This window comes from Peromyscus maniculatus, chromosome 7, assembly GCF_049852395.1.
Source record: "Peromyscus maniculatus bairdii isolate BWxNUB_F1_BW_parent chromosome 7, HU_Pman_BW_mat_3.1, whole genome shotgun sequence".
Classification (NCBI taxonomy): Eukaryota; Metazoa; Chordata; class Mammalia; order Rodentia; family Cricetidae; genus Peromyscus; species Peromyscus maniculatus.
Window position 1 is genome coordinate 85,654,369 of NC_134858.1, and position 24,473 is coordinate 85,678,841.

Genomic DNA, 24,473 nt, shown 5'->3' on the forward strand with positions numbered 1-24,473 from the left:
AGGATTTGATGTCTTCTTCTGACCTCCATGAGCACCTGGCACATATGTAGTGAACATATATATGCAGATAAATTTTCCATATGCATGAAATAAAAGAATTTGAAAGAAAAAAAAGAAGGAAAGAGAGAGAGAAAAGGAAAGTGAATTCTCTATGTAGCCCAAGATGGCCTTGAATTCTCTTGTAGCCAAGGATAGCCTTGATTTCCTGGTCCTCCTGCCTCTACTCTTGAGTGCTGAGATTACAAGCCTGTACTACCAGGTTTGTTTGTTGTGTGACATTTTGTTTGTGTTCTGACAAAGCTTGCCTGGAGATCTCCCCAGCCTCCTATTTATTGACTTTTGTAGAACTGGGTTTTGAACTCAGGACCTTCCACATGCTAGGCAAGTGCTGTACTGCTAACCCTCAGTCTTCTTTAACTTTTATTTTTTATTTGTACCTCTTTATTTAATATTTACTTTGAGGTTTCTGAGACAGGGTCACACTGTAGTCCAAGCTGGCCTCAAACGTGCGGTTTTTCCAATTAGCATCCCAAGTAACTAGGATTACACATATGAGCCGCTAGCCATGAAACAGACTCCAGTCAGTAACTGGAAAACTACAGTTGCTACTTGGGAAATCTTAACATCCACCTGACATGGAAAATTTCAGTTTATCCAACGGTGCATGAATACCTTGTAGCTACAGGATCCATTTTAGGCTTTTCTGTGTGGGGACGCTTCGTGGGCAGCAACCCTATTGATGTCACCGGAGGGGATGAGGAATGAGTAAGCACAAGCCCACCCTGAAGGTCCTAAGGACTTGGCTTTCTTCCCTTCTCCTCCCTTCCCCTCCCCTCCTCTCTTGTTTACTTTTTTGATAACATGGTCTCTTGCAGTTCAGTCTGGCCTTGAACTTTCAGGTAGCCAAGGATGGCCTTGGACTTCTGGGGGAGGCCTGCCCCCACTTTTTCCCCAGGGTACTCTTGAGTAGGGAAAAGTGAGAAACGTTTAGATAGAAATAGGGCAGAGACAGACAGAAAGACAGGATAGCCTCAGGAGGGCCTGGATCAAAACCCACCAGCCCTTCTGTCTCATCTAAAGGGCTATTTATAGAAATGCCAAGGGGTGGAGCAAAAGACCTCCCCCCAGCACAGCCAAGTGCAGACTCTTCCAAACACCTGGTAATCACACACGTGGTCATTCTATCCCTTATGCAGCCCTGCTAGGTAAAGCAAGCTCAGATCTCACTAGGAAACATCTGTGGGCTCCCACAGACTTCTGAGCCTCCTTCCTCTATTTCCCAAGTGCTTGGATTACCGACATACTATCACACTTGGTTGAGAATTTCATTTTCATTACAGGTTGCTTCCGTGAGAGCACTCAGGTTGCTGTTCCTGTATATCACAGTTTTTGAAGTTCAGTCTCCAGTGTCTAAGCTCCTGATTGTCCTATGTTCCATCCTGTGTCTTATTATAAAGACTAACAACATCAAGCGGGTGTTGGGGTTGGAGAGATGGCTCATCACGGAAGAATGCTTGCTGTGTAAACATAGGGAGGGGAGGTCAAATCCCTAGGACCTAAGCACACACTCACACAAATTAAAACTGAAGTCAGCATGGCGTATAGCACTGGAGAAGCTGAGGCAGGAGGATTACTCCAGCACCAACATATGGCCTCATTCCTACCCGGTAGGGGACTTACAGATGCAGGAGAGGAGGAAGCTCAAGGATATCTTCAGCTACACAGTAAGTTTGAGGACAGCTTGGGCTGCATGAAAACCCATCTCAAAAAATTAAAATTAATGAAAGAAAAAAAGGTGTGTGTGTGTTGGGGATTTAGCTCAGTGGTAGAGTGCTTGCCTAGCAAGCGCGCAAGGCCCTGGGTTCGGTCCTGAGCTCCTAATAATAATAATAATAATAATAATAATAATAATAATAATAGTAATAATAAAGGTGTGTACCACAATACAAAAAAAAGGAAAAAAAAAAAGATAGATAGACATGGGGGAGGGGGAGGGAAAAGAATATCTACCAATCGGAGTGCAAACAGATTGGTAGGAATGTGTGGCAAACTTTGCATTGTTTCAAGCCTGCTTCTCCCAGTTCCTTCCTAGAAACAGAGAACTGATGGGGGCAGGAGTGGATCATGCCAAACAAGGTGGTAAACACCTGTAATCTCCATACTCAGGAGGCAGAGCAGGAGGACCATGGTTCAGGGTAACCTGGACTTAAACTTAGTTGGACCCTGTTGCAAAAAAAAAAAAAAAAAAAACAGAAAGAGAGATCAATGCAGAGAAGAGTTTGTTTCTGCTATGTTCTGCCTCTGTACTTGTCGATTTTGCTACTTGACCTCCTGACCCATGCTTGCAAATGCCTAGAGAAGCACGTTCTCTTCTGATCTAGACTGAGCAGTTCAGGGCTGGGGGTGTCGTTGAGCCACGGAGCCCATGTTGAGCGTGCCCAAGTCCCTGGGTGCTGCCTGTAACACAAGGGGAAAGTGGAAAACTGATGACTGGCTTCAGGAAGAACCTGGCTCCTTGATTACCATAAAAAATCGAGACAGGCCTGGTGGCGCCTGCCTGAGTCCACACCCTTGCCTGAGCTTCAACCAAGACATCTTCCAACCCTTCCCCCCCTGCAGCAGTCCCTCCATCCCCAGGAGCAGAACAGACTTGAACTTCACAGTCCACGCTCCTGTCTGGTAGAGGCTCTTTCTCTCCAAGCGTTTTGGATTAAGCCCCATGTGGGGGGTCTGAAGGTAGATGTAGCCCACAGCCACTTCCATCCCTACCCACCCTCTGATGGTGTTTGGAAAGAAAGCAGTAACATCTTCAAAGACAAAAACCTTAGAAGTAGGATGATTGCTGTATTTTGTTTATTATATTTTGTTTATTTTGGTGTTGGGGATAAAACCTAGGGTCTTGGAGATATTAGACAAGCACTCTACTCCTGAGCTACATACCCAGCTCTTTTATTTATCTTACTGATTTTGAGACAGGGTCTCTCTGTGTTGCCCTAGCTGGAACTTGATATACAGACCAGGGTAATGCAAACTCACAGAGATCTGCCTGCCTCTGCCTCCCGAGTGCTGTGGTTAAAGGCGTGCGCCCCACCAAGCTCAGCCTTTACTCTTTTCTGTTTTTTTGAGACAGGGTCTCATGGTGTAAACTAGACTGGCCTTGAACTCACAGAGATCTACCTGCCTCTACTTTCCCGATGCTGGGATTAAAGGTGTATCCTCCCCAGCCTCACTTATGTTTTGAAATACAATCTATCTCATGTTCCCAGGAGTTCTTGGCTTTCTGTGCCAAGTGTCCCTTTGTCTTGTTTCCAAAGTTGGGACCACAGGTGTACAAAAAAAAAAAAAAAAAAAAAAAAGCTAGCTCTTTCTATAGGTGTTTAATGTTTTGATATATTTAGTGTTTGGTTAGGTTTTAAGGTAGCCAAAAACCTACTGTATGGACAAGGCTGCCTTAATTCCTCATCCTTCTGCCCCCATCTAAGTACCAAAGTCATAGGCATACAGGTATGCACCGCTGTGTCCAGCTTTCCTTCTAGTCTGTTTTGAGATAGGGTCTCATGTAGTTCAGCCTGGCCTAACGTGACTCACCATGTAACTCAGGTTGGCCTTGAACTCCTGATCTTACTGCCTTTACCTCCCAAGTGCTGGGATTCCAGGCTTGAACCTTGATGTTCAACTTCCACTTATCTTTTAAAGAAAATTCAATTTGCTTGCTTGAGAGCCTGTTCCACTTTACAGCCCCGCACCTGTATGAGGCCCAGCTGCTCTCCAAAGCCAGTCCCTGTCAGCATGTTTTTGAAGGCATGTAAGGGACTCTGATTTCGTCACCTCCACTTGTGAAAGATTTACACTAGATAGAGAAAGCAGGGTGGTTTTATTTTCTGTCAACAGTTTAAGACGGTTCCTTTAGTTCCTTAGGTTTTTTTTCTGAGCCATCCACACCGACTCCCTGTGCCCTGCATGTAGCCAGCTACTTTCCTCTCCCAGTGTTCTCCTGCTTTTTTGTCTTTGTTTTTCTTTTAGGCAGTCTGGTGACTACAATGTGTCTAGGAAGGTCTCCATAACAGGTGTGAATTTCACTAATAGGTAATGTGTCTTTTGCCATGACTGGCAAGTGCATAGCCGTTATTTCTCCTTGATGTGTATTGTAGATCAAAGAATTTTCCCCCCTTGGGAGCTGAGGACCGAACCAGGGTCTGAGGACCGAACCCACTGAGCTAAATCCCCAACCCCAAGATCAAAGAATTTAAGACTAGCCCTGCCACAGCTTTCGCTGTTCTTCTGAGACCAAAACCTGCCAATGAATGATCATGAGAACCAGCACTCCACAGTAATTTAGAGGGAAGCTTTTCACTTACACACGGTCCATGTTTGCTTTCAGTTGCTGTGATAGATAGAGACCCTGACCAAAGCCAGCCAGGTGTGGTGGCGCACGCCTTTAATCCCAGCACTCTGGAGGCAGAGGCAGGTGGATCTTTGTGAATTCAAGGACAGCCTGGTTTACAAAGTGAGTTCCAGTACAACCAGGGCTGTTACACAAAGAAACCCTATCTCGAAAAACAAACAAAAAAGATCATGGCCAAATGCAACTTGCGGAGGAAACAGCGTGTTTGCCGTTCACATGTCCCAGTTATAGTAAGTACATCACTGAGGGAAGTCAGGGTCGGCACTGGGCAGAGGCCATGGAGGAATGCTTCCTACTGGATTCTTCCCCATGGGCTACTTACTCTATTTGCTTTTTTATACCGCCTGGCGCCATTTGCCCAGAGGTGGCACTATCCACAGGGGGATGTGTTAGCATTCAGGTGTCAGGAATGACCTGCCTTCAGGGTCCTGACAGGATGTCCTCAGCTGCAGCCACTAAGAGCACTCCCTGTGCCCATTCGCCATGTTCCCTTATAAAAGGGGGGCCTTGCCCACTTCCTGTCTCTTTCTCTTCCGCTGCTCTTGTCCCCAGGGACCAGTCTCTGCCTCCTTCTCTTCTTCTCTCCTCAGCTCTTGTCTCCCCAATAAATCCTCCACATGAGTTCTCTTTTGTGATGTGACTTTCTGGGGCCCCTTGGCTCCAAGGTCTCCTTCCGACCTTTTAAAATAAATTATAGCAGACTGGGCCCTCCCACACTTATTATTAATATAGAAAATACCTCCAAAGACTTATCTTCAGGCCAATCTCATGTGATGGAGATATTTTCTCAGTTGGGATTTCCTTTTCCCAGAGGACTCTCTATCTGTGTCAAGTTGGAAAAAACAACCAACCAAACACACACACACACACACACACACACACACACACACACACACACACACGTATGATATTTTGTTTGTGTTCTGACAAAGCTTGCCTGGAGATCAGAGGGCAGAGCTACCCACTAGGTAACTATAGAGGTCAGGCAGTGATGGCACACACGTTTAATCCCAACACTCAGGAGGAAGAAGCAGGAAGATCAGGAGTTCAAGGCCACTCTGGGCTACAGGAGATTGAACCAGTCTAAAGAGAAACAGAGTTGGGCAGTGGTGGTGCAGGACTTTAATCCCAGCACTAGGGAGATGGAGACAGGAATATAAGGCTAGTAGAGACAGGATCTGGGCCACCCATTCGGTCTGAAGATTCGTTTACTGCTTCTCTGATCTTTCAGCTTTCACCCTCAATATCTGACTCTGGGCTTTTTATTTAATAAAACTAATTAGGTTAGGATCAAACTTCACACACACACACACACACACACACACACACACACACACCCTCTAGAAGAGCAGCTAGGACTCTTAACTGCCTCGCCATCTCTCCAGCCCTGTCCATATTTTCAAATAGAATAATTTGCCTGAAAGCACCTCTCTATTAGTTTCAGAACTGTACAGAATCATTGGTTTTGCAATGTCATTTCAGTAAATTGTGCATACTTATTGTAAAACACTTTTTTTTTTTTTTAACTAAGGTAAAATTATCTCTGGTACTTTTCCCCAATATCCACTTCATTTTTCTGTATTTTCAGTACTGGGGATTAAATAACAAGATTCTTTTCTTTTTTTTTTCCAAACCGGCTGCTTTATTGACAGGCTTGTGAGCGACAGCTGTCCCGGAACCAGCCCCTACCTTTTCTACAAAAGCAAATGAGCAGGAAAACGGGCTCCCCGGCAAAGCCCAGCCGAAGGACCTGGTTGGTCTGTAGCCTTGACTCCCAGGCCACAGGCTGGGAAGGATGGGAAGTCCAGTGGCTGAGGAGACTGGAGGTCCCACAGCTATTCCTTGCCTGAGATGTCAGGAAACTCACCAGAGGAGCCAGGAACCTAAAGCTTGGGGCCGGGGTGTGGGCTGAAGAAGGGCAACTCAAAGGCTTTCGGAGCCATTTGAGGCACAGGTTCTCAAGTTTGAGGCCACCCTGGGCTGCATGGTGAGACCAGCAACCCCTCACCTCCACCCAACCTACAAGCAGTCACAGCCACCATTACAGCCACATCTGCAGCCACACACACGTCTATTCATTCACATCCACTCCATACACAGAGGGAGGGCTGTCACAGTCCTGGACCTACACCCTGGAGCCCTGGAATGTCTCTGGATTGGTACCCAAGTCGGGGGGCTGCTGAGGGGGCAGGTCCTTGATATTGCTACTGATTGGCTGCCTCGCAGGCGTCTATCCAATCGCTGTACACATCCACTGGTTCTGACAGTTATGTGATGGGCGTCTGGAATTCCTCTAGGCACACGGCACAGGAGATAACTCTAGTGTTGCCAGCTCGGTCTATCCATTTTCTTTTCTTTTCTTTTTTTCTTTTTTTTTGGGGGGTGGGGTGGGGTGGGGTGGGGTGTTTCGAGACAGGGTTTCTCTGTGTAGCTTTGCACCTTTCTTGGAACTCACTTGGTAGCCCAGGCTGGCCTTGAACTCACAGAGATCCGCCTGCCTCTGCCTTCCAAAGTGCTGGGATTAAAGGCGTGTGCCACCGCCCCGCTCATGATTCTTTTTAAATACTAGAATTTAGTTATGACTTTGTACCTCATACAAAATCCCTTGCCATCAGTCTCCACGCATGTAATGTTCTCCTGATTCTTGTTTGTTTGTTTGTTGTTTGAGATGGGGGACTCTCTACACTGCCCTGGCTGTCCTAGAACTCACTCTGTAGACCGGCATGAACTCAAACTCACAGTAATCCACCTGGCTCTGCCTCCTGAATGCTGAGATTAAAGGCAGAGGCAGGATTCCTGATTCTTTGAGTCTGTTATTAGAAAAAGATGCTCTAAGAACCTAACCATAATAATACCCAGCTGAAACCTGGTTTTCCTCTGTGACATATGCAAAGTTTGGGTGTTTTTTAAACCAAGTCTGGAAAGTTCCTTTGGCAGCAGGAATAGCTTGCTAATTGATATAAGGAAGCAGATGGTACTAGAAAAACAGCAGCAACTAAAACGATATCATACTTTAAAAGAAAAAGATAAAGGACATTTAATCATAGAGAGCACAAGTACAACGACAGGATTTTAGAATTAAGGGTAACTGCTTATGTTGCTTTTAAAAAACATGTAATTTCGGTGTGGTGGTGGTGGTACATGCCCTTAGTCCCAGCGTTTGGGAAGCAGAGGCAGGCAAATCTCTGAGTTTGAAGCCAGCCTGGTCTACACAGTAAGTTCGAGGCCAGCCAGGGATACACAGAGAAACCTTGTCTGGAAAAAAAAAAAGAAAAAAAAGAAAAAAACACACATGCAATTTCTGGCCATGGTGGCACATGCCTTTAGTCCCAGCAGAGACAGAGGCAGGTGGGTCTCTGAGTTCAAGGACAGCCTATTCCAAGTAGGGAGTTCCAGGACAGCCTAAGGATACACAGAAAGACCCTACCTCAAAACAACAACAAAAATGTTTAATTTAATGTCTAACTTTGCAAATCTGTCCTGGAACTCTGTAGACTAGGCTGGCCTTGAACTCAGAGATTCACTAGCCTCTGCCTCCAGAGTGCTGGGATTAAAGTCAGGCACCACCAACACCTGGCCAGGCTAAACTCTTTGCAATTTTTAAAACATGGTCCATGCTATGGTTTGAATGTTAATGCTCGCCCCCATTTTCATATATTGGAGCCTAATAACCATGTGATATTATTAAGAGGTGGGGGCATTTGGGAAGTGATTAAATCTTGAGGGAGTCTACTCTGATGGAGAAGGTTCACGTCTGTTGGTCAACCTTCTGCAGCCATGGTGACAAAACACATAAGTACATTTATTTATTTTTAAGATAATCAGTTTCAAGAAGAAAGAGGACTATTTACAAATCAATGTATGTTGTTACAGTAGCCCGAGCAGACTGAAAATTAAGCTGATAGGGCTGAGATATAGCTTAGTGGTAGAGTATTTACCTTGCATGCTCAAGGCCCTCTGAGCATGCTGGTGCATATTTATAATCTAATCCTAAAGAGGTTCAAGGCCTGTCTGAGCAACATAGCAAGTTCCATGTCAGGACTCCACAGTGAGGTTCAATCTGAGGGGCGCGGGGACATAGGGAGAACAGGCCCATATGTTTTACTGAGACTGGGTGTTCAGCATATTAGTATAGGGGTACAGTGTGTGCTTTGGATGCAGAAGGCCTTGGGTTCAATTTCTAGTCCTAAAAGGAATGAAATAATTGTTAAGTACTTGCTAGAAGCCAGGTGCCGGGCTAAGAGTTTTCTTTTTTTTTTTTCAAATACTTATTTTTATTTAATGTGCATGGATGTTTTACCTGCATGTATATCTGTGCTCCATATGTGTACAGTGCCCACAGAGGCTAGAAGAAGGTGTCAGAACCCAAGGAACTGGAGTTTCAGATGCATACATTTCTCTGTGGGTGCTGGGAATAGAACTTGGGTCCTCTGGAAGAGCAGCCAAAGCCATTAATCCCTGAGCCCTCTCCAGCCTCAAGCTGAGAGTTTTCTATTGGTTGTATAATTTAATCCTCACCAGGCACTAATAAGGGAAATACTATTTCCTCCCCCACTTGCTCACACTATCTTGCTATGTAGCCTAGTTTTTTCTAAAACTACTGTGTTCTCTCTACTTCTACCTCTGAACACTGGAAGTGCTGGGATGTAGGCACATACCATCACACCAAGCTAGATTTTTCTTGTTTTTTTTTTTTTTTTTTTTTTTTTTCCTGAAGGAGCACTGTGCCTAGTTTATGGGGAGCTGGGGGTCAGACCCAGGGCGTAACATACATAAACTGAGTCGTATCCCCGGCCTCTTTTAATTCATTTATTTTGTTCAGGAGGAAGACATGTAAGTACCACAGCATGCACATGGGGGTCACGGGACATCTTGTAGAACTAAGTTCTCTCCTTCTTTCATGGCGATTCCAGGGATGGAACACACGTTGTCAAGCTTGACAGCAAGAGCTCCTACCTGCTGGAACATCTTGCTGGTCTGCAAAGTTTTCTTCAACTGCAAGAAAGAATGTAAGAAGCCAGTTATGATGCCAGGCGGCGGCGGCGGCGGCGGCGGCGGCGGCGGCGGCGGCGGCGGCGCATGCCTTTAATCCCAGCACGGGGAGGCAGAGGCAGGTGGATCTCTGTGAACGTGAGGCCAGCCTGGGTTATATAGTCAGAACCTATCCCTGTCTTTAAAAAAGAAGGTGATAGTTCACTGTACAACCTCTGACAATTATTTACTATGTTTTTGTATCACCAGTCATTTTTATTTTTATTTATTTTTTTTAAAATTTATTTATTTATTATGTACACAGAAGAGGGAGCCAGATCTCATTACAGATGGTTGTGAGCCACCATGTGGGTGCTGGGAATTGAACTCAGGACCTCTGGAAGAGCAGTCAGTGCTCTTAACCTCTGAGTCATCTCTCCAGCCCCACTAGTCATTTTTTTTTTTTTTTTGGTTTTTCGAGACAGGGTTTCTCTGTGTAGCTTTGCGCCTTTCCTGGGACTCACTTGGTAGTCCAGGCTGGCCTCGAACTCACAGAGATCCACCTGGCTCTGCCTCCCGAGTGCTGGGATTAAAGGCGTGCGCCACCACCGCCCGGCTCCCACTAGTCATTTTTAAATGTTTGTAATTTAAAAGACAACAATGAACTTCTCTGGACTGACTTAAATTGATGTCACAAAGCATATAAATTGAGAGCAGACTTTCCTCAGAAAGTCTAGAGGCACATGTCTTCACCAGCTAAGCAAGTGTACCATGTCATTTTGGGTCATGACATATTAGGACTGTGAGGTAGATGCTAAGTACGGATAAGAAGCCACCTGTTTTGTAGATGCTCCTGAGAGACCCACAACCGCCACTTGTCACAAAGTCTGTGAACAAAAGAGTACGGAGAACTAGTCCCTAATTCTCAGGCTCAAGAAACCCTGCTCGTTTCATTATGCCAGGCCACCTCTGAATTCTGATTCTTCTCTGCTAGACCCCAATGGAGTCCTCCCTCAAAGAGACTGACAAGATGCATTAAATGAAAAAAGCAAGGTGATAAGTTTGTATTTTACTACTTTGTGTAAAAATAGTGAAACTTCAGAAAAGAATATACATGCTTGTGTATAAACTGTTGTGCATCCACTGCTCCAGGGAAAGGCCTGAAGAAAAGATAAACACAAACAGAAAGCTAGGGTTTGGGTGGTCTGGGCTCTCTCATGGAGAAGCTTCAGCAACCAGGAAGCTCCATGTGTTTATTATAAAGAGTTAGACAGGGAGGTGGAGTTATTGCAGACAGCTGAACAAGGAGGCAAGATATTACATACAGACGAACAAGAAGGCACAGTTTATGGTATACAGCTGGGCCAAGGAGACAGGTTTATCTGAGTAGGACAGTCTAGATAGGGAGCAGTTACCAGGCTGTAAATATGAGGGAGGGGAGCGAAAGCTTTGGTGGGCGTTTTTTTTTGTTTTGTTTTTTGTTTTTTGTTTTTTACTCTGTCAACACTTGCACTCAGTGTGCCCTAGGAAGGCTTTGCCATCTCTGTGAGCCTGGGCCCATGGGTCCTTACCTGGCTCTGCCTAGGTCATCAATAAACATTCTCTCAGGACTTCACTCACTCAGGCTTTCCCCTGCTCCCACACTGTTGTTTATTACTTCCACATCTATAAAATGTTGGCAGTGAGACTACATTACATATTGCACACTGCAAATTTTAAGAGAATGCCTTCCACACAGATGGGTCATTTTAGTTGGATTATCATCAGTTCAAAACATTATTTGTCTCCTTCCTCTCGTGTGTGTGTGGTTTGTTTGGTTTTTATATAAGGTTGCACTATGTAGCTTGCTAGATAGAACAAGTTGGCCTGGAACTCACAGAGATGCGCCTGCCTCTGCTATTGCTGGGACTAAAGTCATGTGCCACCACTTCCTGGCCTAATCCTACTCTTAAATAGTCTTTAATAAATCGCTTTTGGGAAGTGGTGGCGCACACCTTTAATTACAGCACTCGGGAGGCAGAGCCAGGCGGATCTTTTTGAGTTCGAGGCCAGCCTGGGCTACAGAGCGAGATCCAGGACAGGCAACAAAACTACACAGAGAAACCCTGTCTCCAAAAAACCAAAAAACCAACCAACAAACAAAAAAAAAAATCCGCTTTCTTCCTGCACTTCTGTAATCCCAGCACCTAGGAGCTGGAGCCAGAAGTTCAGGGCTCTAAGGCCAATTTTGGTTACTGAGGGAGTTCAAGGTCAGCTCAGGCTACTCGAGAAGAGAGGGAGAGAGCAGGAGAGAGGATAAGAAAATGGAAATTCGAGAATCTGGAACTGTGCGGCTAGAATAGCACTTTACTACTGAGCTATATTCCCAGCTCTAAAAAGTCCCTTTCAAAGTCTGAGTGAGCAGGTGGTGCAGGCCTACCTATAATCCCAGTACTTAAAAGTTAAGGGAAAGAGCCCCGTTCAAGGCTAGCCTGGGCTATGCAGTGAAGAAATCATTTTCTTTTTGTTGATGTTTTGTTTTGTTTGAGACAGGGTTTCTCTGTGTAGCCTTGGCTGTCCTGGAACTCACTCTAGAACTCACTCAAGACCAGGCTGGCCTTGAACGCAGAGATCTGCCTACCTCTGCCTCCTGAACACTGGGATTAAAGGCATGTGCTGCCATGCTCAGGAGAAATCATTTTCAATTGGTATAGCAAGATGAAAATGTGAGAGAAAAATGTTAGTGTCTAAAAGTGCCTAAAATTATAGTCAGTCCAGAAACATGCTTGGAGATCCGCAATTGTATATGTATAGTAGAGGAATGTTAGTATGCTTCTTTACTCTGTTAATATCTGTAATCTTTATCTTTCTTCCTAAGAGTGCACCCTCGTGGATGTGTGAGCAAATCAAGGAAAGTATCAGGCAAAAATATGATTATTAGTAAAAAACAGCCGGGTGGTGGTAGTGCACTTCTTTAATCCCAGCACTCAGGAGGCAGAGGCAGGAGGATCTCTGGGTTTGAGGCCAGCCTGGTCTACAGAAGGAGTTCCAGGATAGTCAGGGCTATGCAGAGAAACCCTATTTCGAAAACGTGTGTTTGTGTGTGTGTGTGTGTGTGTAGATAGATATAGTCTCAACAAAGTCACTGTTTTTAGCACTGATTTTAGTAAAAAGCACACAGTATCTGCTGTAACATGAAGTAGAGGGGGAGGAACCAGAACGAGTTAGGGTTGCCCTCAAAACTGGGGTTGCGCAAAACGTGCGTGCTTTTAATGAGTCCTGATATTAACTTCAGCCTTTCAGAGGCGAAGCACTTGAACCTCTCCATCCCCCAGGTCTCTTCCGCAGACTGAGGACACACGAAAGTGACCTCAGCGTGGGGGCGGGTGGAGGGGTGGCCTGGGCCACCTCATTCTTGGGAGAACAGACGTGGCCCTCGGTGGGGCAGGTGGTTAGCAGGTGCCCCGGCGGCGGCGGCGACAGGGAGGCGCTGTGGTCCCGCAGGGGGAGGGAGGAGACTGCGCTGCCTCCCCACCCCCGAAGCGGAAGTGGCTCCCTGCCAGCAGCACCGGCTGCAGCCAGGGTCTACCAGAAATACATAAACGTTAGACTCCCCTCCGCTAAAAGGTACCTACGCTTAAATACAAGACTCGAGATTTCTCTTCCTTTGTAGAAAGTCCCCACTGTTATCTAACTTCAAGAGCACCCTGTAGGCTTCTTAGGAGTCTTGTGCGATTTTTCTCTGTTTTGGATTGGTATCTTAGATAGCATCCTCCATATGGCGTTTATAAAGTGTATGCTCTCATTCTCTAATATCTAAGAAAAGATCTACATTCTAGGAGAGCTTTTGGGAGGAGTGGTTCAATTTTTGAATATTACTCTCCTGCCTTATTTAGCATAATCATAATGTGAGCTGTGCCTGGTAACAGCTTTCTAATTCCAGCTACCCAGGATGCTGGGCAAGACCACTTCAAGCTCCACCATGCCTGCCTGGGCAATTTAGCAAGACCCTGTCTCAAAAAATAAAGTAAAGCAGGCTTTGAAACCCATACCTGAAATCGTAGAAACTGCCTCTAAATGCAAGGAAATAAAGTATTTTTTTTAACTGCATTAGAATACAGATAGAATGTTGGCTTGGCATGGGCAAGGACATAGGTTCACTTTCCACTATCAAATAATAACAACAATAATAGCAATAACAATAGTGATTGTGAATATATGGCTAAACATCACTTTTGTTTCAGGAGTAATTTTGGATCCATTTTGTCAATTATATTTAGAATGTTTAATTAGAATGTTTTTTTTTTTTTTTTTTTTTTAACCATAGGCAAAAGCTTAAGACACATTTCAATCAGGAAATGTATTTTCCATAAGCTGTGGAAATATTTGTAGTTTCTTTTCTTTTTTTTAAAGATTTATTTATTTATTATGTATACAGTGTTCTGTCTGCAAGTTTGCCTGCTGCCAGAACCAGATCTCATTACAGATGGTTGTGAGCCACCAAGTGGTTGCTGGGAATTGAACTTGGGACCTCTGGGAGAACAGCCAGTGCTCTTAACCCCTGAGCCATCTCTCCAGCCCCTATTTGTAGTTTCTTAAAGAAATGCAACATAGTGCTGGACATACACAAACACACCTCTGTAAGACAGTTTGTAATAGTTCCATCTATTTTAAAAATTAGATTCACGCACTCGGGAGGCAGAGCCAGGCGGATCTCTGTGAGTTCGAGGCCAGCCTGGGCTACCAAGTGAGCTCCAGGAAAGGCTCAAAGCTACGCAGAGAAACCCTGTCTCGAAAAACCAAAAAAAAAAAAAAAAAAAAAAAAAAAAAAAAAAAAAAAAAATTAGATTCACTTATTTTACTTAATGAGTATTTTGCTTCTGTGTGTGGATGTGCAACATGTCCATACTTCATGCCTAGGAAAGTCAGAAGGCACCAGACCCCCTGGAATTGAAGATGCAGAGGGTTGGTAGGTTGTGAGCCATCACGTGGCTTCTGGGAATTGAACTGGGGTCCTCTGCAAAAGCTTAACCTAAGAGCCATCTCTCCAGCCCTCATTTTTTGTTTGTTGGTTTAAAGGGTCTTTTTATGTAGTCCTGACTCTCTTGGAACTCACTATGTAGATCAGGTTGGCCTCAAACTCATAGAGCTACTCCTGCCTCTACCTCCTGAGTGCTGGAATTAAAGATAGGTACCATAATGCCTGGCTGAAGATTGACTTTTATTATATTGTGTGTGTGTGTGTGTGTGTGTGTGTGTGTGTGTGTGTGTGTGTGTGTGTCTTTGGGTGGGTTATCCTTAGAGGCCAGAGATATCAGGTTCCCTAGAAGATGGGAACTGAACTTGTATGCTCAGGAAGACCAGTTAACTAAGTGCTTTTAGTTAACTAAGTGCTCTTAAGTGCTGATCCATCTCTCCAGCCCTTATTTTTATTATTTTTAATTATATGTAGGTGTGTTATATGTCTGTGCTGTGGATCTGCCAATGAATGCAGGTGCCCTGGGAGGCCAGAGGTGTTGGATCCCCTAGAACTGGGAACTAAACTTCTGCCCTCAGGAAGAACAGCCAGTGCTCTTCATGACTGAGCCATCTCTCCAACCCTGTCTCTTTACTGCTTTTGGTTTTGGAGACAGGGTTTATCTGTGCAGCCTTGGCTGTTCTGGAGCTCTCTCTCTCTAGTCCAGGCTGGCCTCGAACTCACAGAGATCCTCCTGGCTCTGCCTCCCGAGTGCTGGGATTAAAGGCGTGCGCCACCACATCTGGCTTCAAGACGCTTTTTAAGGAATATATATATATATATATATATATATATGTTTTTCGAGACAGGGTTTCTCTCTGTAGCTTTGGAGCCTGTCCTGGACTAGCTCTTTAGACCAGGCTGGCCTCGAACTCACAGAGATCTACCTGCCTCTGCCTCCCGAGTGCTGGGATTACAGGCATGTGCCAACACCGCCCTGCAAGGATTGGATTTTAGTCTTGATTCTGGACCTGAAATAAAACTTTCAAAAGTGGGCTGGAGAGATGGCTCAGAGGTTAAGAGCACTGACTGCTCTTCCAGAGGTCCTGAGTTCAATTCCCAGGAACCTCATGGTGGCTCACAACCATCTATAATGAAATCTGGTGTGCCCTCTTCTGGTGTGCAGACATATATACAAACAGAACACTGTATACATAATAAATAAATAAATAAATCTTAAAAAAAAGATTTAGTTAAAAAAAAACTTTCAAAAGCTCAACTTCCAGCTTTCAAGACTGAAGACCAGTCTTCGTTGCTAGAGTGCTTGCCTAGCATTTGTGAAGCCCAGGGTTAGATTCCCTAGCAACGCATAAAACCAGGTATGGTGATGAATGCCTATATTCTCAGCATGAGAGGTGGAGGCAGGGGGATCAGAAGTTCAAGGTTATTAATTACATAATGAGTCTGAGGCCAGCCTAGGCTACTTGAGGTTCTCTCTCTCTCTCTCTCTCTCTCTCTCTCTCTCTCTCTCTCTCTCTCTCTCTCTCAAGATTTATTTATTTATTATGTATACAGTGTTCTGCCTGCATGTGTCCCTGAAGGCTAGAAGAGGGCGCCAGATCTTAATGGTTGTGAGCCACCATGTGGGTGCTGGGAATTGAACTCAGGTCCTCTGGAAGAGCACTCAGTGTTCTTAACCTCTGAGCCATCTCTCCAGCCCGGGGGCTCTGTTTTAAGAAAACAAATACACCAGGCTGTGGTGGTGCAAGCCTTTAATTTCTCAGCACTTGAGAGACAGGTGGATCTCTGAGTTAGAGACCAGCCTGGTAGACACTGAGAAACCCTGTCTCGAACCCCTCCCTCCCCACAAAAAAGAAAACAAACAAACAGAACAGAACAAAGACCAGACCCCCAAGCTTGGGAGGCAGAGTCAAGAGGATCTCTGAGGCCAGCATAGTGTACATAGTAAGTTCTAGGCCAGCCAGGGCTACACAGTAAAACCCTGCCTCAGAAAACAAACACAACAACTAGGGCTGGAGAGACGGCTCAACAGTTAAGAGCACTGGCTGCTCTTGCAGACAGGGGTTCAGTCCCCAGCACCCACATCAGGCAGCATACAACCTCCTGTAACTAGCTCCAGGGGGACCTGACACCCTGACCTCAGAGGGCACCAGGGAGACACACAGTGCCTAGACACAGATGTATCAAAACATCCATACACATAAGATAACCAATTATAACAAATACACTCCTAAACTTTCAGTCTTTCTTTAGTCTTTGCTTCAACCCCTCAGGTCATGAAAGAATCGTTTCCTTACATGGTCAAAAATTTGCCATTCTTGTTAAGATATGGTACTGTTGTTAGGCAGGGTGATGCACGTCTTTAATCCCAGCATTGGGGGAGCTAGAAGCAGGAGGATCTCTGTGAATGAGGCTAGCCTGGTCTACAAAGTGAGTCCTAGGACAGCCAGGGCTGTTACACAGAGAAACTTTGTCTAGAAAAAAGCAAAAAAAAAGTGTACTATCGTATTACCCCAATGATATATAAGCCTAAACCATTAGAAGCATGCGCTGTTAAAGCAAGCATGGAAAATAATATCTAGTGTAGCACAATTACTACTACTGTAATATACTAATACCGGTAGCCGACTGTGGGATTCCAAAGAGGAATCGCTAACCAGTGTTTCCAAGGAAATAAATGAGAGCAGAAAGATTGGGTCTATTGGTAGGGATTGGTTTTCTTGTGTTTCTTACGATTTCTCTGGTTACAAATAGGCACTAGGGTATCAAGATAATTTTATAGGACTGGCTAAGAACCCTAGAAAAATTCTGTGTGAAAAAAGAATTTGTGAAATGAGAGCGGGTAATGTGGACATTATAGAAAAGGCTTTTGTGTGCCTAGACTGCATAGACCCGGTGTTTGGTCCCTTAACACCCTCCTTGGCCAGGAAAGGCTCTGTGGATAGAAAATGCTTAGTTGTACACACTTTAGGGAAAGTTTGTCCAAGATGCTTTGGTGACAGTGACCAGAATTTAAGGAAAAGGAAGGTAGAAACCTCCTGATGAATGAGAGAACCTGCTTTTAGAAGGTTGTAAGGATCTGTAAAGTAAGGATTAGGAAGGCTATTACAGAAGGCTTTTTTTTTTTTTTTTTTTTTCCAATTATGGAAGAAAAGAAGCCTGTATGGTGGGGGCAAGTTTGTAATCCCAGCACCTGAGAAGCGGCAGTAGATGATTAGAAGGTGAAGGCCAGCCTCAGCAACATAGTGAGTTTGAGCCTACCCTGGGCTATGGCAGGTTCTGTCTCAAACAAAAACAACTTAAGGAGGTGGTAGGATGGCTCAGTGAGTACAGGCATTCGCTGCAAAGCCTGACTTTGAATTGGACCCCTTGGACCTACATAGCTGAGGGAGAGAACCGACTCCTGAAAGGTGGGTATCCTCTGGTCTCCACACAAGTGCTGTGGCATGTGCATTCACACACACTAAATAGTGCTATTTTTTTAGTTAGTTAAAAAGCAACAACAGTTTGGCTTGTGAAATATAATTGAAAACTAGAAGTAGATAATAGATTAGAAGCAAGTGCATCATGTAAATTTGCTTTGAACTGTTTCCAAAATTGTCTTATATTTCATTTTTTTCCTTTCTAGCTTGACTGTGGACTCCTCTCCAGAAGCAAATAGTTACTTTGCAGGTCTCACGTGTTTTCTGTGGACACTGGACAGTAGGTCCTTAAATGCTCATTAGGTTGATTCAAAAACATCCAATGTTTGTTACCAGGCAGTGATATTGTATATCTGGAAGAGGAGATCTAATGATCCATAATCAGGTTATTAAAAATAAATGCTCGCTGGGCGGTGGTGGCGCACGCCTTTAATCCCAGCACTCGGGAGGCAGAGACAGGCGGATCTCTGTGAGTTCGGGGCCAGCCTGGTCTCCAAAGCGAGTTCGAGGAAAGGCACAAAGCTACAAACCCTGTCTCGAAAAACAAAAACAAAACAAAACAAAATAATAAAATAAATAAATGCTCTATGGGCTAAAAATGTAGCTTAGTGATAAGAGTGTTTGCCAGATGTGCAGCGCCCTGGGTTCCACCACTCCATATCCCATTCCAAAATACCTTTTTCCATCGCTAACATTAAGAAACAAACAACCAAGAAGTTTTTCTTTCTCCTGAGAAACACTTCTGAGTGCCTGCCCTGAGAGGCATTTAAAAATGGCCACCGCAAGCATGGTGGTGCATGCCTTTAATCCCAGCACGCAGGAGGCAGAGGCAGGGAGGATCTCTCTGAGTTTGAGGTCAGCCTGGTCTACATAGTGAGTTCCAGGGCACCCAGGGCTAAAAAGAGAGACCTTGTCTGAAAAATAAAACAAACAAACAAACAAAAAAATGCAGTTATAATCACTAGAACTGCAGGGAAGAAAAGCATTTAAATAATAGGACGAGCCATTTTTGAGAAGCTCTGATTTCACAAAAGCGTTAGGGATGGGCACTGGGAGAGTAAGATTGCTGATGCTGGCCTCTAACATGAGACCATGTGGAGTGACTAGATTCTTTTCGGGTTCCTCATGCTCTACCAAATAACTGCACACGGAAAAAAAAAAATGCGCGCACACACCATCATTTTTAGCGTAACAAGCCTAGAATCAGAAGTAAAGCTAACTGTAGGATTGAAGCATATTCTGAACGGAACTCCTAGGGCGTGAAGCGCGCTTCAGGCTTCCAGAGAAGCAGCTGGCGTTGGCTGGAATGAACCAAGAGGCCAGCACAGGGGCCGATCCGTCGAGCTCTCTCGTGCACCGAGCTGAGCCCTTGGGTTCTGGGGCCCTGAAGGGTCCCCAGCCTTGTGCTCCTCTCCGGGCTGGAGGAGCAAGGGAGGCGGGGGGCCATCAGGAGGATGGCGGGGTGACGTCGGGAGGTAGCCTCCGTGGGAAGGGACACCCCGATCTCCACACAAGCCTTGGCAGTGGAGTCAGGAAGGGTAGGGACGGATGCCGGACGCCCTCTCGGCCAGCGCCTCACCGCCCCACCCCCGGCTGGAGCCGGGAGTAATTCATACAAAAGGAGGGATCGCCTTCGTCTCCGGGGGGAATCCAGGGACCGTCGCTAAATTCCCCCCCGAACCTCACGGCCCCGAATCGCGGTGCCCGCCCTGCACAGCGGGAGGAGCATGCGCCGAGGGCTGCTCGCGGGTCGGCCGGAGCGCACCAGCCCACGGTCCCCGGCGGTGGGGGAAGGGCGCGCCGGGCGGGGTGGGAGGGGGGCGGCCGGGGAGCCGGCGCGGGGCAACCTGGGAAAGTGGTGTCGTGTGCTGGCCCCGCCCTCTTCCCGAGGGTGGGGGAGAACGGTATAAAAGTGCGGTAGTCGCCTTAGACGTTCTTTTTCGCAACGGGTTTGCCGTCAGAACGCAGGTGAGTGGCGGACGCGGCTCCCGCGGGCCCGGGGTCCCCTCTCGGAGCGGGGCCGGGCTGGCGTGCGGGGCGTTCGTCCTGCGGGGCTTCCCTGCGAGCATTGCCGCCCCGATTGGCGGGGCCCGTGCGGGAGGGAGCGGGTGCGGCCCAGCGGCGGCCCCGGAGCCTCGCCTCGTGTCCGGCTTGCGGCCTAGCGTGCTCGCCGCAGCCGCCGCCGCGTGCCGCTCCCAGCGCACTGGGGGGTTTCTGCCCCGCCGTCCGCGGCTCCCTCCCGGCGGCCCGGGCTAACAAAGGAGGGGTGTGGAGTGGCGGCTCCTACGGAGCCCAAAGGACGGACCTCCGGTGGGGCGGGATCGGCGGCAGGCGTGGGGCGCACCCGGGCCCGCCCGGCTCGGAGCACATGTCCGACGCCGCTTGGACCGGGCGAGGCCGGTGGTTTGCCGGGGCGAACCAGGCGTGGGGTGGAGGTGCTGGGGCCAGGGAGTCCCCGGGTCCCGACACGGTCTGCCCTGGGGGCGCCGTGTCCGGTCGGCTCCGCCGAGGGTGAGGCCGACCGGCCCGCCCGCTCTCTTCGCCCGCCCGGCACCAGTTGCGTGCGTGGAAAGATGGCCGCTCCCGGGCCCTGTAGCTCGCAGCTCAAAATGGAGGACGCGGCAGCCCGGCGGAGCGGGGCGGGTGAGTCACCCACACAAAGGAAGAGGGCCTTGCCCCTCGCCGGCCGCCGCTTCCTGTGACCCCGTGGTGTACCGGCCGCGGTCCAGTCACCGCGGGCTGCTGCTGCCCGAGCCGCGCTCGTCTCGGCTGGGGGAGGGGGAGCTGGCTTAATGGCGTTGGAGTTTGCTCACATTTGGTGGGTGGAGACTGCAGTCGGGCCAGCCCGGCGAGGGAAGTCATTCTTGGAATTTGCCCCTCTTGCGTTTGGGGCGAAAGCTCATGTCTCGAGCCGCTTTAGCCGTTCAAAGGTGATTTTCGACCTTTTTTGCCTTTTTTTTTTAAAGGTGTTGTGAAAACCACCGCTAATTCAGAGCCAAAATGGGAAAGGAAAAGACTCACATCAACATCGTCGTCATTGGACACGTAGATTCAGGCAAGTCCACCACAACCGGCCACCTGATCTACAAATGTGGCGGGATCGACAAGCGAACCATCGAAAAGTTCGAAAAGGAGGCTGCCGAGGCAAGTTTGATGCAAAGGGAAAGAAAGGGTGGGAATATACTCTGAGGAAATACTTTTCTGAAAACCTAGAGGTTTGAGTGTACTAATTCTGAATTGCTCAACAGATGGGAAAAGGCTCCTTCAAGTATGCCTGGGTCTTGGACAAACTGAAAGCTGAGCGTGAGCGTGGTATCACTATTGACATCTCCCTGTGGAAATTTGAGACCAGCAAATACTATGTGACTATCATTGATGCCCCAGGACACAGAGACTTTATCAAAAACATGATTACAGGCACATCTCAGGTTTGTAAAATTTACAGACTCCTGACTTACTAGGCAGCGGAAGGTTACCATTAGTTAACAGTATGACTCCTTATTTCTTAAAGGCTGACTGTGCTGTCCTGATTGTTGCTGCTGGTGTTGGTGAATTTGAAGCTGGTATCTCCAAGAACGGGCAGACCCGTGAGCATGCCCTTCTGGCTTACACCCTGGGTGTGAAACAGCTAATTGTTGGTGTCAACAAAATGGATTCCACCGAGCCACCCTACAGCCAGAAGAGATACGAGGAAATTGTTAAGGAAGTCAGCACCTACATTAAGAAAATTGGCTACAACCCTGACACAGTAGCATTTGTGCCAATTTCTGGTTGGAATGGTGACAACATGCTGGAGCCAAGTGCTAATGTAAGTGACCCTGCAGGTAGTTCAATGGAGAAAGCTGGAAGTGGGGAGGCTATATATTATAAACATTGGCTACTCTGTGTTTTAGATGCCTTGGTTCAAGGGATGGAAAGTCACCCGCAAAGATGGCAGTGCCAGTGGGACCACACTGCTGGAAGCTTTGGATTGCATCCTGCCACCAACTCGCCCAACTGACAAGCCTCTGCGACTGCCCCTCCAGGATGTCTACAAAATTGGTGGTAAGTAGAACATAAGGAGGCTGGGCTGAACCATTCTGAGGTGTGTCCAATTGTCTTCACCTTACATACTGTAAATGTTTTAGGTATTGGAACCGTCCCTGTGGGCCGAGTGGAGACTGGTGTGTTGAAACCTGGAATGGTAGTTACCTTTGCTCCAGTCAATGTGACAACAGAAGTAAAGTCTGTTGAAATGCACCATGAAGCTCTGAGTGAAGCTCTTCCTGGGGACAACGTGGGCTTCAATGTAAAGAACGTGTCCGTCAAAGACGTTAGACGTGGCAATGTTGCTGGTGACAGCAAAAATGACCCACCCATGGAAGCTGCTGGCTTCACCGCTCAGGTGATTAAAATGGGTGGCAAGTGGGTAAGTTGGTGGCATGCAGAAGCTGAAGGCAATACTTAATTAAAGAGCTGTTTTTTCTTCAGGTGATTATCCTGAACCATCCAGGCCAAATCAGTGCTGGCTATGCTCCTGTGCTGGATTGTCACACTGCTCACATAGCATGCAAGTTTGCTGAGCTTAAAGAAAAGATTGATCGTCGTTCTGGTAAGAAGCTGGAAGATGGCCCTAAATTCTTGAAATCTGGTGATGCAGCCATCGTTGATATGGTTCCTGGCAAGCCCATGTGTGTTGAGAGCTTCTCTGATTATCCTCCATTGGGTAAGCATAACTTGTTTGGTTTTTGGCACTAAATAATTTTACGGAATGTGAAATGGTGTATGAACAAGTTCTCACTAATGGTCTTTCTGTAATAGGTCGTTTTGCTGTTCGTGACATGAGGCAGACAGTTGCTGTGGGTGTCATCAAAGCTGTGGACAAGAAGGCTGCTGGAGCTGGCAAAGTCACCAAGTCTGCCCAGAAAGCTCAGAAGGCTAAATGAATATTCTCTCTAACACCTGCCACCCCAGTCTTAATCAGTGGTGGAAGAACGGTCTCAGAACTGTTTGTCTCAATTGGCCATTTAAGTTTAATAGTAAAAGACTGGTTAATGATAACAATGCATCGTAAAACCTTCAGAAGGAAAGGAGAATGTTTTGTGGACCATTTTTTTTGTGTGTGGCAGTTTTAAGTTATTAGTTTTCAAAATCAGTACTTTTTAATGGAAACAACTTGACCAAAAATCTGTCACAGAATTTTGAGACCCATTAAAACAAGTTTAATGAGAAATTTGTCTCGGTCAATGTTGAAACGTCATCACTAAAGTGCTTTAGACAAGTTGGATGGTGTCCCACTTGCATCCCTGGGGATTGAACTCTTGTCATCTGTCTTTACCCAAGGCTGAGCCATTTCAAGGGCCCAAGGGATGACTTTAAAACTGTAAACTTGTAATCTTAATTAGCTGTGGGAATCCTGGTTTCTAGTTACTGGTTGGGACACTAGATTTGTAAGGAAGGTATGTAAAGAAGTTGATAATGGTTACATACAGGATAGTTGGCAGGCATGGAAGAACCCAGGCTAACATGTCAAGTTGATTTGCCTTGAGCCATTGCTGGGGTTTATGAAAGGCAATGTGCCACCATACAGTAGAACTTTATAGAATATTTGAACATTAAATTGTGAGGCAGGCTTTGGTCTACTGATTTAGAATTAAGCAATGATAAATAGCAAATTTTTTCAAAATCTACTTGCCTGCAGTTTTGGCTTTTGGCTGGGATATATAAGCTTTTGTGGGATAGTATTTGTAAGTGGTATCAGGAATTCAAGCTCCTGGGGCACAAACCTGATTCAGCTGAAAAGATCAAGGTAAGACTTCTCAGAATGGGGGACTTTACCATTGAAATAGACTGGGAAGAAAATATTTTAGAAAGACATGAGTGCTTTCTACATGTAGCATGACTTTATGCCAGAAGAGGGCATCAGATCCCACTATAGATGGATTTTGGGGCACCATGTTAAGAGTGGCCAGTGCTCTTAACCAGTGAGCACCATTCTTTCCAGACCAGAAACATCCTGCATATTAAAGGAATGGCCAGAACACCCAATTTTGAGTAAGATGCAGGAGTTTGAAATAGTGGCAAAACATGAATTCTAGGCTCTGAATGTGGATGGGCAAAATTGCCAAGGATGTGTTGGTGTTAGGGTTGGCTACTTACTCATGAAGCACAGATGTGGTCATAACAGGTGGTCTTAAGAGTTTAAACATCACTTTGTGAAGTACCTGGGTTTAAGAATACCCATTCGAGTGTTTGCTTGTGGGATTCTGTTATACTTGGTTCAGGTTAGTGCAAAGTATGATGAGTTGCAGAGGCGAGAAGTCTTAGCTAAACTAAAATTTTACTAAGCTGTACTCCCAAAGAATGGGTCTACCTGGAAAATTGATCAGTAAGGGCAGGAGATGTGGTCTGTTGGATATGGAAATTTGTCAAACTAGTTTGTGAATGCATTAAGTGCAGTTTAGTGGAATAGCACCATCTACTGGCACTTGAGATCAAACTTCCAAAATTGAAAAGGATAAAGGAGCATGTGTGTTTGGAGCTGGGGGGTGGAATCCAGGACCTTAAGGCTTGACAAGCCCTCTACCAAGTTAGCTACATGCCAGGTATGCACCAGTAGTCTTTTGCACTGATGAAAAAGCATAGAAGTGAGAGCTGATTTAAATATTTAGTGCTTGCTTTAAATAGGCTAGCTGATAACATGTTTAGTTACAAGACTTGAGTGTGTGGACTTGTGTTG

At 46.2% G+C, this 24,473-nt stretch overlaps 1 protein-coding gene across 1 annotated transcript; it reads left to right on the forward strand.

Annotated features, from left to right (window-relative positions):
• The first annotated feature begins 19,570 nt into the window (after positions 1-19,570).
• Positions 19,571-22,967, forward strand: Eef1a1 (eukaryotic translation elongation factor 1 alpha 1). Its single transcript, XM_006995086.4, has 8 exons — positions 19,571-19,723; positions 20,722-20,899; positions 21,004-21,183; positions 21,267-21,563; positions 21,649-21,799; positions 21,883-22,139; positions 22,226-22,460; positions 22,556-22,967. The coding sequence occupies exons 2-8, from the start codon at positions 20,756-20,758 to the stop codon at positions 22,678-22,680; spliced, it is 1,389 nt and encodes a 462-aa protein (XP_006995148.1). The 5' UTR covers positions 19,571-19,723; positions 20,722-20,755; the 3' UTR covers positions 22,681-22,967.
• The last annotated feature ends 1,506 nt before the right edge of the window (positions 22,968-24,473 follow it).